This window comes from Rhinopithecus bieti, unplaced genomic scaffold (genome assembly GCF_001698545.2).
Source record: "Rhinopithecus bieti isolate Rb0 unplaced genomic scaffold, ASM169854v2 scaffold_12512, whole genome shotgun sequence".
Taxonomy (NCBI): Eukaryota; Metazoa; Chordata; class Mammalia; order Primates; family Cercopithecidae; genus Rhinopithecus; species Rhinopithecus bieti.
Window position 1 is genome coordinate 699,405 of NW_016807354.1, and position 13,382 is coordinate 712,786.

The following is a 13,382-nucleotide window of genomic DNA, read 5'->3' on the forward strand; positions in this document are numbered from 1 at the left end:
AAAAAAAAAAAAAAAAAAAAAAAAAAACTTGTATGATACATTTCCAAATAGGTATTATATATTTTTAAAATATATAATGTCCATCTTTTCTGTTTTATGCCTATACAACCATAACCCCAAAAGTACTCTCATACTGTGAAAGTCATTGCTAAATTAGATGTTCACTTTCTTAAACACATTTCTGAGAGAAGGGTGTCTTTTTAGGGCAGATGACTTAGAAGTGTCTTTTACATAGCCAAGGCAAAAGATTGTCTGTTGAAAGCTTGGAAGGGCTATATGTACATTTGGAGGGGAAAAAAATGTATCTTACCTCCAGCAAGAAGAGATTTCTCAAATATTGTGCTCAAACACAATATACCTAGAATTAGACACTTTGAGTTAGTTAAATGTAAGAAATGCTAGGCAAGCATAATTTGTATATGTATAATACACCCTGAAAATTTTATTCTCAGCTTCACTCCTGTTTAGATCTGAGACACTAAAAGTATTTCCTTTAGCAGAAAATTCTTCAGTGATTATAGAAAGAAAATTTTCTGTATATAGTCACAAATTTAATATACAAAATTAAGAAGTGACTTTAAAAAATTGTAACCTGATGATACTTTGCATTAGTACCTCATTTCAAATATGTGAAGCAGCCAAGATCCACAAGAAGTTGTATATTTTCATATATTAAATGAATACATTATAACTTTTCTTTTAAATTTTGTTTTAGAAAAGATACAATGAAAACCACTGAAACTGAGTTAGATGAATTTGAGATTTATGATTTTGTTTGCCTTAATATAGATTAGATAGATAGATAGATAGATAGATAGATAGATAGACAGACAGACAGACAGATACATATAAGACTCAGTGCTTTAATAGGCTGAGCTGGGAAGATTGCTTAAAGCCAGGAGTTTGAGAACAGCCTGGGTGAGGGAAGACCTTGTCTGTACGAAAAAAAAAAAAAGGCATCTTAATTAACCTGGTAATGATATAAAGATACATTACTCTATTGTTCAGTCATATATACAAATATATATATATCTTATGTTTTTCATTGATTTCTATTTTGAGAGATACTTGTTCTTTAAATATATACCTTTTTGTTGTGTGATTTCATCTAGGCTGACAGAGTACTTCTTGGTGGTCCTGGTAGCTTTTATTGGCAAGGTAGGTTAATATTTTTTAAATTACAATTATTGACTATGTGTCACTGATTCACCTGGCTTATTGTATGCCTATGACATTTTACAAATCATTTTAAAGAAAGAAATGGAAATACAATTAAAGTATATAAACACTCCATTTTACACAGTGTTTTTTAAAAGAAGATAACATATATAATATATATTAAATGTGTATATATTCCTAGAAGAAAATAAACTAAATATTTTAAAAGTAAATATATACTTTTATGTTCAATATATTTTAAAAGTAAATATATAAAGTAATTTTAAGTAATTTATTTTTATTGTGTGTGATATATACTTCTTCATGTCTATACTCTAGGGGCCATGATACAATCGTTAGGCAGTGTGCAAAACCAATCTGTATAGGCCAACTGTGGCATTCTAAAAGTTGCAGGTTTTGAAAGTATTTTGAAGTTGCTCGTTAGGATATTTAAGTGATTATTTTCTTATTACTGATACTGAGAATGATCTCTAGGTGTTTGGGGACTTCTTAAAAATTGAAGATCTTTTGCTGGGTGCACTGGCTCATGCCTGTAATGCCAGCACTTTGGGGAGCTGATGCGGGAGGCTCACTTGAAGCCAGGAGTTCACAACCAGCCTGGGCAGCAAAGTGAGACCCTGTCTCTGCCAAAAAAATAAAAAATAAAAAAATAAAGCCAGGTGTGGTGGCCCACGCCTGTAATCCCCGCACTTTGGGAGACCAAGGTAGGCGATCACCTGAGGTCAGGAGTTAGAGACCAACCTGGCCAACATGGTGAAACCCCGTCTCTACTAAAAATACACACATTAGCTGGGCATGGTGGTGTGGGCCTGTAATCCCAGCTACTCAGGAGGCTGAGGCAAGAGAATCACTTGAACCCAGGAGGAGGAAGTTATAGTGAGCCAAGATCATACCACTGTACTCCAGTCTGGGCAACAGAGAGACACTGTCTCAAAAAATATATATAAAATAAAATAAAATTAGAGGATCTTATTAGGTTTCTAAAAAATATTAAACTGGCATTGATATAAAGATACATTATTATATTATTCTTCAGTCATTCTGGGAGGCCTAATTAAATTACCATTCGAACATATGTGTAACAGATTATTGCTGACAGTTTGAAAATAGATAACTAAATATTTGCTTTCTTTGTGTATCATTAGAGATATACAATTATTTATCTCATTAATATATTGTTAGTTTCTGCTAAAAAGTACTATTTATAAGTTGAACTATTTTGTATTAGCATTCTGATATTCAAGCATTGTCAGTGTTTGGAAGAATTAGAAATCCTTTGACTATATTGATTTGAAAGTTTCAAATTTTACTCTTGTATTCTACACTATGCTTTCCTGAATTGCTTCTTTGTAGAAAAACTCATGCTTGCTTTAGCCTTGTGGAGAGGGAAGGTAAAGAAGGAGATTTGCTGGAGGATGACAGGATGGAAGGAGAATAAGAAGGAATGAAAAATAGGAATAAGTGGAATGTTGAAAGGGAGGGCAAAGAAGGGAATAAAAAAAGACAAAATTCAGGCATCACAGACAGGGATCAGAATGTGATCCCTGTCTCTTTCTAAAACATAGCAAAACTGAAAAATTGGAATTTCTATGGATTATATATCTATTGGGAAATAAAATGATTTAGAAAAATTATAATTGAGTTTTACTGTTTTACAACAAAATAGCAGTTCTAAAGTACATGTGAGAAAATAGGGGATATTAATACTTTCTAGTTAGATATAGAAATACAGATTTATTTTTCTTCTTTATTGCTGACTATATCATTCAGTGGAGGGGAAGGAAGTATCTGATGAGGATGCCTGGGAACCAAAACTGTCAAGGAAGCTAAATTTTGTGATTCTCAGTTAGGACTACTTGTTAACTTTGTCTTTTTAAGAGATATAGCTGTGAACATGTATGAACTTTTTTTTAATGCCATGGGTATTGCATAAATAAGAGTAATATTAATAAATAGGCATGTGCAATAATTAGGATACAGTAATAAATTAGGACAGAGAGGTACTATTAGTATATTTATTAAAATTTTATTACAAGTTTTATGTAATATATAGCTAGCAGACTCAGTGAATTGGCAGATAGTATTTTGTTTTAATAACATTAAAATCAGCAGATGTCACCCTGGATAAGTACGTTAGAATGAATTTTTCCACAGATCTCAGAATTGTAGTTGTTAGAATGGAGAAAAGAATGTTTTATTCAGAAAAAATAGTGAATTTTCCTCTGTTCTTCGATTCAGGAAATGTTTATTGAATTTTGTATGTTCTTGGTACTGCTTAAGCCCAGATGATAAAGTAGTGATCAAGACAGAGAAAGTGTTTCTGTCCTGTAGATTCAATCTCTGTGACTGAACAGATGGGAACAGGACTGAAAATGTTAGCTGTTACACATTTCTTTCTAAAACAGCAGGAATGATAAGAGATTATTGTATCCATATTGTGGAGACAACATGTAATAAACCAGCTATCCTTTCTTGGCATGGAGGACAAGCTGGTTTTTGTGTAGTCATCTAGATTTCTTGTCTGCTTAAAACAAGGTTGTAAACGAAGGTGAACTTATCCATTCAGGTTGTTTCCTAAAGATGTTTAAATTACTAGTTAAAAAGATATCAATTGAACCAATCATTCTGATTATAAAGGTAACAGTATTGTTTCAGTGAATTTTTCATGTTTTAATGGATTAGTTGGGTGATAGCCTTTGATTTCATTATTCCATATATATAACATTGCTTTCTAGTGGTTTAAGACAAATCCTGTTTTCTTAAATTTTTATTAACAGAGACTGATTTTAAGTACTGGCTTAAACAGAAATAATTTTAAGTTAAGAATATCCATTTTCAAATTGAGTATGATCAAGGAGAATTATGTAAGGCTAATAATTAGAAGTACTAATATCTAATATTGTTTTCTTTCATGCAGGTACATTATCTGCATCATAAAATCATAAAGATCCCATTTGAAGGTTATTTATTTTATATATATATATATACATACATACTTCTTTTTAGGTCAGCTTATTTCGGATCAAGTGGCAGAAATCGTATCTAAATATGACCCCAATGTTTACAGCATCAAGTATAATAACCAATTAGCAACTCGGACTGCACAAGCTATTTTTGATGACAGTTATTTGGGTAGGTAAAACCAAAATTTGCTCATTTTTGGAATTGTGGTGTATTTGCTTTTATCTGCTTATGGTCTTTTAAGCAGAAAATATTTTATGTGAAATAGATTAGGATTTTAAAACATACAGAATATACAATTTTAAATTGTTAATGAGTACTTTGGTTATGTTACATTTCAGTAATTGAAATTGAAGAGAGCAATTATTTGTGCAGTGATAATAATAATAGCTAGCTTTTAAGATATGTTTACTGTGTTCTGGGCATTCCTCAAGGTGACTTGATTTGTATTCGCTCATTTAATCCTCACGAGTCAAGCATATTGTATTATTCTCATTTTGTAGGTGAAAACACCAAGGCACTGAGATGCAAAATAACTTGCCCAAAGTCACTTGCTTGTAACTTGCTGTTCAGAGATTCAAATGGAGGCATTCTAACTCCTGAAGTTTTATTCATGATGTTAAATAAAAGTTTTGGTCTTTAGAACTTATTAACATGTGTTCTCTCTTTAAATTTCTTTCTGATATATTAAAACAAGTCATATATGACAGAAATAGTACTTGCTAAGAGAATTTATTTGTTGCTTCTTTTGATGAATTGTAAATTTGCCGTTTTAACAGACTCCTTTGTAAGGTTAATAAGACAATTGTAGTTTTATAATAAAAATAGCCTATTTGAGTATTTAACTCAGTTGTTTCATTTAAAATTCATGTATCATATACATATGAATCTATTATGACTAGGGGACAAAATACTACATAATTAAAGGAGTTTCTTGAAAATATTTTCAAGGAATGCTTACTCAGCAAACCTGCTGAAGATAACTTACTTGTCCTGACGCTTCTCCCCTTTGGTTTCCTGTTTAGGTTACTCTGTGGCTGTTGGAGATTTCAATGGTGATGGCATAGATGGTATGAAGTTCTCGAACTATATCTAATCTTTAAAAAAATTAGATTAAACATTTGAAACACGTGGCATTGAAATTTTTAAACAGTTTGAGTGGCTGGGTGCTGTGGCTCAAGCCTGTAATCTCAGCACTTTGGGAGGCCAAGGCGAGTGGATCCCTTGAGCCCTGGAGTTCGAGAATAGTCTGGACAACATGGCAGAATCCAGCCTCTAGAAAAAATACAAAAATTAGCTGGGCACGGTGATGCACACCAGTGTCCAGATACTCAGGAGGCTGAGGTGGGAGGATCGCCAGAGACCAGGGAGGTTGAAACTGCCATGAGCTGTGATTGCACCTGCCACTGCACTCCAGCCTGGGTGACAGAGCCGAGACTGTCTCAAAAAAAAGAAAAAAAGAAAATGTTAAGCAATTTTAAACCATTGTTATGGAATATAACAGAAGAAATGAGAGAGATATTAGCACACTGGCGAGAGTCCAGGCTAGGTCTGTGCTAAACTTCCTCTAGTGGCTGCTGAAATTGAGACGGCTACACTTGGCTTCAGTGCCTTTCCTTTCTGCTTCTTTTTAGTCCCCAACACTGTTAGTGATTTCTTTAGCGTTTTCCTCCTTGCGTTCAGCAAATTCTTTCCTCTGGGAGAGGCTTAGTTTCTTCTTTCGTTAGGCATCCTTTGTTACCTTCTGGGCCATCTCTGTACCGTTATTATCCCATCCTCTCATTGTCCATCCATCTTCCTTCAGAGCTCCATTTAGGAATCACAGTCTTTACCAGATTTTGATCACATTTCTGTGCCACAGCCACATCTACCCCACTTCAGTTTGCTCTGTATTATTTTTCATTGCTGTACATTTAGTTTTTCTTTATTCTTAGGTTACTTTATCTTGTCTATTCTTGTTTAACATTATTACAAATGACTTGAAGGCTTATTTGTGTATGTTTGAGAGCCCTCAAGAATTTATATTTGGTAAATTTTGATTTTATAGATAAATATGCTGGGCTATTTATTACAGAGTACCAATTTTTCTAAATCGATTGTTTGTTTTGAACTGAAGTAGTAAAACTTAAAGCTTGCTGACAGTCACTTCTTGTCTGCAACTTCCAGTGTTGTCCTAAAAAATGAATAATTTGTTTTTTTGTTTCAGACTTTGTTTCAGGAGTTCCAAGAGCAGCAAGGACTTTGGGAATGGTAGGACAGTTAGAAGGTATTTTTTAAAAAATCTCTAAGTTATCTTCTGTTTTACTAGATTTCATATACTTCTGTTTTTCCTTCACAGGTTTATATTTATGATGGGAAGAACATGTCCTCCATATACAATTTTACTGGCGATCAGGTATGCTTCCAGAATATGATTGCCCTCTCCCACTATAAAGGCAGTATGTACTCATTGGAGTAAATTTGTGAAATATAAAAGTGTAAAAGTGAACTATAATCTCATCAAATAGGTAATTCTTCCAACTCTTATCATTTTGGTCAAACTATTATAATTTCTCTTTTGTGTGTGTGTGTATAAACAAAAATTGGTTTACTCTGTATTTTCATTTTGTCTTGCCTTTTCACTCAATATTTTATTATCAGAGTTTCCTAATGTCTTAAAACTTTGCTGGCAGTATCAGAATGATTTAATGATTCCATAACATTCAATATTCTACATATAAGATGGGCTTTAAATATTTCATCTTTGCTTTAGCCAAAGTAATTTGGATATTTTGGCTTGTTTTGTCTGCCTTTTGTTTTCTTGGAAAATACAAAATCACATACACACAAAACCACAAAGACTTTCTTTTTCTTTACTGGTAATATTAAATTCTTTTTTAAGGATGATCTATGCCTTATAATTTTATTAGATGCAACAGAAAGCATGGCACAGGTGTGTACTATAGATATTACAAGTGAACTTCATTTGTACTACATGAAATAAGATACTTCTTAGCTAAAAAATGCTAGTGCTTTTTAAGTATTAGACATTCTCTGCGAGTTCAGGCATTTTATAATATTCTCTGTTGTATGTCTCAGATAATTATACCATAAGTTGGTAATGATGAAGAAAAATTTAAACAGTAGGTAGAGGAAAATCTTTCTCAAGGTTTGCAGATCTGGGATTCAAGCCTTTTTGTTCAGTTGAGATTGTTGGGCTTTGGGATAGGATTGATAGGATGACTGACTAGACTCATGGTCCCCAGAAACCTCTTCCCATTTCTGTGGCAGTCAGGATTGATGCACAACCTGGGGAGCCCTGCAGTTGACAGGCAGTTAGGGTTGCTGCAGGGGTGTTCCCTTTGTTCAGTTGTGACTTCTCCAGCTCAAGCAGCTTCTCCTGTCTGGTGACCATGTATGAGTCTGGATCCTACTGCATGCAGTCAGTGATACTTGCTTTATTCTTCTTCCACTATTGGGAAGTGGGGGTGACTAGAGAGGAGTGGGAAACTTGGCTTTTATATGGGTACAAACCTGGGTTTTCCATGCTCAGTCTGTTATTGCATTGGATAAGGTATTTGCTGCTGAAAATTTGGTTCCTTATTTATAAAAATAGGGATGCTGGCAACTTCTTCATGGGACAGTTGTGAGAATCAAAAGAAAACATTTGAATCATAGTGCCCAGGACAAAATGTGTCTCAGTAAATGCCATCCTTTCTTTACACTTCCAAGCCAAACACTGTAGGTCACTAAGGCCCATGAATATTATTCTGTTACATTCTAGTCAGCACATCAACCTTGTACCCCAAGCACAGTATATTTTATTTCACCAGCTCTGATCTTGTCATTTAAAACAGAACACACCTTTCATTTTCCCAATTACACTGTATCAACCCAAAACAGATAATGTAGGAATCTCCCTTATCATTCTCTCTTGATATCTGAGCCAATCAAATTTGAGAAGCATTGCTAACTTTCCTTGTTTGGTTTGTTGACTCATTTTTCACCTTACTTTGTATTTAATCTGTCATCTCTTTTAGTTTTGTTTTGCACTTTGAGCTCTCTTAGAGCTTTCCTTTTTCACATTTATTTACAGCTAAGCTGCTCACCCTATGAAAGCCAGTGGTGTCCTGTGGTAGGGAAAAGGACATTTCTGCTCATAATAAACCCAAACACATTTGTACTGTGTGTGATTCAAAAGCAAAGCCATGTGGCAAGTAATCGATAGAGGTATGACACAAAAATGAGCTCCTTTCAATATCTTTCCAAATAGTAATTTTTAAACAGTAGTAGTAGTTTCACATAGGGGAGCCAATTATTATCTATTATGAATAATTATTTATTATCCTCATGACATAGGCATCCATATAAAACTTGTTGGTTTCAATCACAACATTTGTCTGTGACTATATATTTTTGTTAGTGTGCTTGTGTCTGGTATGTTTTGGGAAATGGAGAGAAAGGGAGATAATAGGGTAGGCCTAGGAAGGAGAATTGATAGTCGTTAGACTTAAATGGCATTACATGTAATATATTGTGTCCTAGGAATATATTCTGTTTAGGAAAACAACAAGCCTCATTACCTGATTGTCATTGTGTTGGTAGAATAAACAAAAGACAAGACATTTAGATTGAAGCACTATATGCAGAGAAAAAAAATAGCCCTTTCTATTTGGTACATATATTACGAATGTTAATTGTCTAAACTAATTGAATGAAATATAAACATTTCATTTTCATCTTTTCATCCAGATGGCTGCATATTTCGGGTTTTCTGTAGCTGCCACTGACATTAATGGAGATGAGTAAGTTTAAAAAAATGTTTCCAGAAAGTTATCTTCTCATGTTTATGAATATTTTACTCAAACTAAACATTTTTTTCTGCTGTTTTTGTATTCCTTTTCTGCTAATCTTTCTGTTTAAGGAAACAATTTGAAGCAACCTTAATCATGAATTCTAGAAAACCTCTATGTTTGTGGCCGGGCTTGGTGGCTCAAGCCTGTAATCCCAGCCCTTTGGGAGGCCAGGGTGGGCAGATCACAAGGTCAGGAGATCGAGACCATCCTGGCTAACACAGTGAAACCCCGTCTCTACTAGGAATACAAAAAATTAGCCGGGCGTGGTGGCGGGCGCCTGTAGTCCCAGCTACTCTGGAGGCTGAGGCAGGAGAATGGCATGAACCCCAGAGGCGGAGCTTGCAGTGAGCCGAGATCGCGCCACTGCACTCCAGCCTGGGAGATAGAGTGAGACTCTGTCTCAAAAATAAAATAAAATAAAATAAAATAAAATAAAGAAAACCTCTATGTATGTTCTGTTTTTTTCAGTAGCTTTTATAACATGAACAAATAATTGTATGAATTACTCATAGTTTCTTAAAAGAATTAAAGGAAGGTTTCAATTTGAAATGTGTGCTCTGGTAATCATTTTGTGTTTCACTGTGGGTGTGAGAGATGCAGAAAGAGGAAAAGTGAGTTGTAATAAGAAAGAAAATGCGTACTAAGATATGAAATTTGATGTTGTAACCAGATGAGAAGATTCTGTTCTTTTAGTTATGCAGATGTGTTTATTGGAGCACCTCTCTTCATGGATCGTGGCTCTGATGGCAAACTCCAGGAGGTGGGGCAGGTCTCAGTGTCTCTACAGAGAGCTTCAGGAGACTTCCAGACAACAAAGCTGAATGGGTTTGAGGTCTTTGCACGGTTTGGCAGTGCCATAGCTCCTTTGGGAGATCTGGACCAGGATGGTTTCAATGGTAAGATCGAAGTTTAGTAGCTGCAGGTCTCTGATTATCTGTGTCCACCTGGAAAAGTCCTGTAACTCCATCTGTAGGAGTCTACACAAGCAAATCTCCTTCCTGGAAAGGTGGATTGTGTGTCAGTGAGTAACACACCAAATTTAAAGACAGATTACTATTTTTCTTTAAAAATCAGAGCAAAGATTTCAAAATTGACTCTCATGAGTTATTATTCACTCAGCCTCAAATTAGAAGGTCAGAATGATTACCTTCTGAAATGAACCTTCATTCCCCTGGCACCTCCTGCTAGCTGGTGGCTTTATGTTTTTCTGCATCCTGCTTAGTAGCAGTGCCCTCTTCTGTTCATTTGGCTACAAGTGTTTAAAAAAAAATGCTTCTAGGCACATTGTCAAGGCAATGCTGACTAATGCATACCTTAAAGATATGATTTCCCATTAATAATTTTAAAGCTATAACTTTGTTGTAGCTGTCCAAAATGTTCTGAGGGATGTTATATCTCCCTTCATGGTGGCATATTAAAAGTATAAGCCTATTCTTTTATAATAGTACCATTTTAATAGTTGTCGATATCTTTAAAAAGGAAAGTTAGCTTTTACTTTAGAATTCTTTTCAGAAACATGAAATATTGGTTACAAATTACCAAGAATTTTTTTAAAAAATCTATTAAAAACCTTTCTAGAGATCACAGAATGGATAGTTGAACTAGTTTGTGTAATCAACAGTATAGTAAGCATATGCCCCTTAAAACTTAAAGGAAAGGTATACATTAAAAGAAAACTTTAAAATACAGATGACTTGTTGTATGTCTCAAATAGTAGTGGAAAGGTAAATGTTGTTTGCCCTCAAGATTTCACACCTGTCTTGTGGGTAAGTGATGTCATTTACTAGAAGTGTCATCTGGAAGATTAACCTTAGATGTTTGTTTCTTTTTTTTATTTTTTATTATTATTATTATTTTTTATTTTTGAGGCAGCGTCTCACTGTCACCCAGGCTAGAATGCAGTGGTGCAATCATGGCTCACTGCAGCTTCGACCTCCCAGGGTCAAGAGATCCTCCCACTTCGGCCTCCTGAGTAGCTGGGACTAGAGGCTCCTACCACAATGCCCTGCTATTTTTTTTGATTTTTAGTCGAGCTGAGGTCTTGCCATTATTACCCAGGCTGGTCTCTAACTCCTGAGTTCAAGTGATCCTCCTGCCTCAGCAGCACGAAGTGCTGGAATTACAGATGTGAGCCACTGTGCCTGGCCAACCATAGAAGTTTCAGTGGTACGGAACATCTACTCAGAGGTACATTTGCTACCTAAAATAGAGGCTTGAAGATTTTTACCGCCAAGAGAACCTAGCATAAATCAAATGGAGCTATGGTATGAAGTTCATAATAAAACGTGAAAAGAACACTATAGAACAGATCAAATCATTACTTAATCATAACGAAAACTACATAGGAAACACAGGGCTAAGTTTGAGGTTCCACCATGAATAAAGTTAATGAATTCTTTGCTATGTAGCTGAGCCTCTGTCTCCCAGTTTTTCTGGGAAGCCTGGTCATGTTTGCTGTCACCTTGTCTTGATGTTATTCCAGTTACTTTAAAGAAAGTTTTCTCATTATTATGATCTAGCCAAAATCTCTTCCAGCTTTCTAATTTTTTGTTATAATGTATTGTCTGTCAGTACAACAAATATAGACAACAGCTTAAAAAATGTGAAGTTTTACAATGATTTTACAAAGGGGTAAAATACAGATAGATACCATAGAGGATGATTTTGAAGACCCAAGGTTTTTCCTTGGGTCTTACTGTACCAAATAGTAGAATGATAATGTCTTTAGTGAAAAATTATCTGAGCTGTATTTATGTATAGTATTTAATACATATGTGTAAATATAGTTGCATTATGCATATATATGTTCTATTAGTTATAAGTTAGATCTTCAAGCCTAAAAATAAAACTTTCTCTCTTAAAAAAAAAAAAAAAAAGTTAGATCTTTTGTTGTTGTTCATACGTGAACACATTAAGTGTCATTGCTCCTGTATTCCTATACTCCTCTCTTTCCACCTACCCGCACCCTAGGCATCAACAAGAGGGATATTGAAAACAAAACAATAAAGTTATGTTCCAAAGTTTTATATAGCCCAAAGGTAATTATGTGCAGTTTTTATCAGTAGTCTTCCAGGAAAAGCAGAGGAAATAAAAACAGGAAAGAGCAACTAAAATGATCAAAGGAAGAAATTGATTGTATGAAGGTGTAGGATCTTCCAGACTCGACAGATGATAGCAAAGAGAGAAGATGATTAACATGTATGAAATAATGAAGGGTTTAGAAAGTTACAGATAATTTTTATTAAACAATCACTCAACATTGGAACTATGTTTTGTTGGAAAATTATATTTTAATGAATACTTTATATTTTTATTATTTATTGAGACAAGGTCTTCCTCTGTCACCCAAGCTGGAGTGCAGTGGTACGATCACAGCTCACTGCAGACTTGACCTCCCAGGCTCAAGCAGTTCTCCTACCTTACCCTCCGAAGTAGCTGGGACTACCAGTGTGCGCCTCCATGCATGGCGAATTTTTGTATTTTTTGTAGAGATGGGGCTTTGCCATGTTGCCAAAGCTGGTCTCAAACTCCTGGGCTTAAGCAGTCTGGCTGCCTCGGCCTCCAAAGGTGATAGGATTAAAGCATGAGCTACCATGGCCAGCCTGTTTTAATAAATACTTTATTAATGCATATGTCAGTATAGAAGTTATGCTTATCTTTGTTTTTTTTTTGTTTGTTTGTTTGTTTTGTTTTTTTAGACAGAGTCTCGCTCTGTCGGTAGGCTGGAATGCAGTGGCACCATCTCGGCTCACTGCAACCTCCACCTCCCGGGTTCAAGCAATTCCCTTGCCTAAGCCTCCTGAGTAGCTGGGACTACCGACACCAACCACCACGCTTGGCTAATTTTTGTATTTTTAGTAGAGATGGAGTTTCACCATGTTGGCCAGGATGGTCTTGATCTCTTGACCTCGTGACCCACCTGCCTTGGCCTCCCAAAGTGCTGGGATTATAGGCGTGAGCCACTGCACCCGGCCAACTTACCTTTTAAGGCTTAAAAAAGGATAAAAAAGTTTTACATAACTGAGGTACTCATTTTTAAGGATAACAAATTCTTAGTTGGTATTTACTGCAAGCCAGGCACTCTTCTAGGTGGTAGAAATGAGCATAAATCAGAGTCTACTCATGTCTTTAAGAAACTCAGCAACTCAGCATCCAATGGGGACAGCATATATGTGTTAAAAAAAAAAAAAAAAAAAAAAAAACCTCAATGTGATCATCAGTGTTTGAGATCCCAGGCTTAATGGTCTCATATAAAGGACGAGTTATCAAGGTATTGTCGATGTTTCAGGGGAGCCATGAGACAGTGAGGCATGGCTTTTTAAGGACCTATGAGACAGCTCATGTACATTAAGAAAATTGAGGCAATTTGTTATGGCTGGTACTTAGAGTCTGTGGTAGGCAAGATAC

The 13,382-nt window shown here is 35.2% G+C and overlaps 1 protein-coding gene across 3 annotated transcripts in view; it reads left to right on the forward strand.

Annotated features, from left to right (window-relative positions):
- Positions 1 to 13,382, forward strand: part of ITGAV (integrin subunit alpha V) — a 93,649-nt gene that overhangs the window by 45,339 nt on the left and 34,928 nt on the right. For all 3 annotated transcript variants that reach the window (XM_017881430.1, XM_017881431.1, XM_017881432.1), the window contains 7 exons: positions 1,113 to 1,158; positions 4,186 to 4,311; positions 5,166 to 5,210; positions 6,347 to 6,390; positions 6,479 to 6,535; positions 8,872 to 8,924; positions 9,669 to 9,871. In XM_017881430.1, the coding sequence (XP_017736919.1) occupies positions 1,113 to 1,158; positions 4,186 to 4,311; positions 5,166 to 5,210; positions 6,347 to 6,390; positions 6,479 to 6,535; positions 8,872 to 8,924; positions 9,669 to 9,871 (574 nt within the window). The remainder of the gene's footprint in view (positions 1 to 1,112; positions 1,159 to 4,185; positions 4,312 to 5,165; positions 5,211 to 6,346; positions 6,391 to 6,478; positions 6,536 to 8,871; positions 8,925 to 9,668; positions 9,872 to 13,382) is intronic.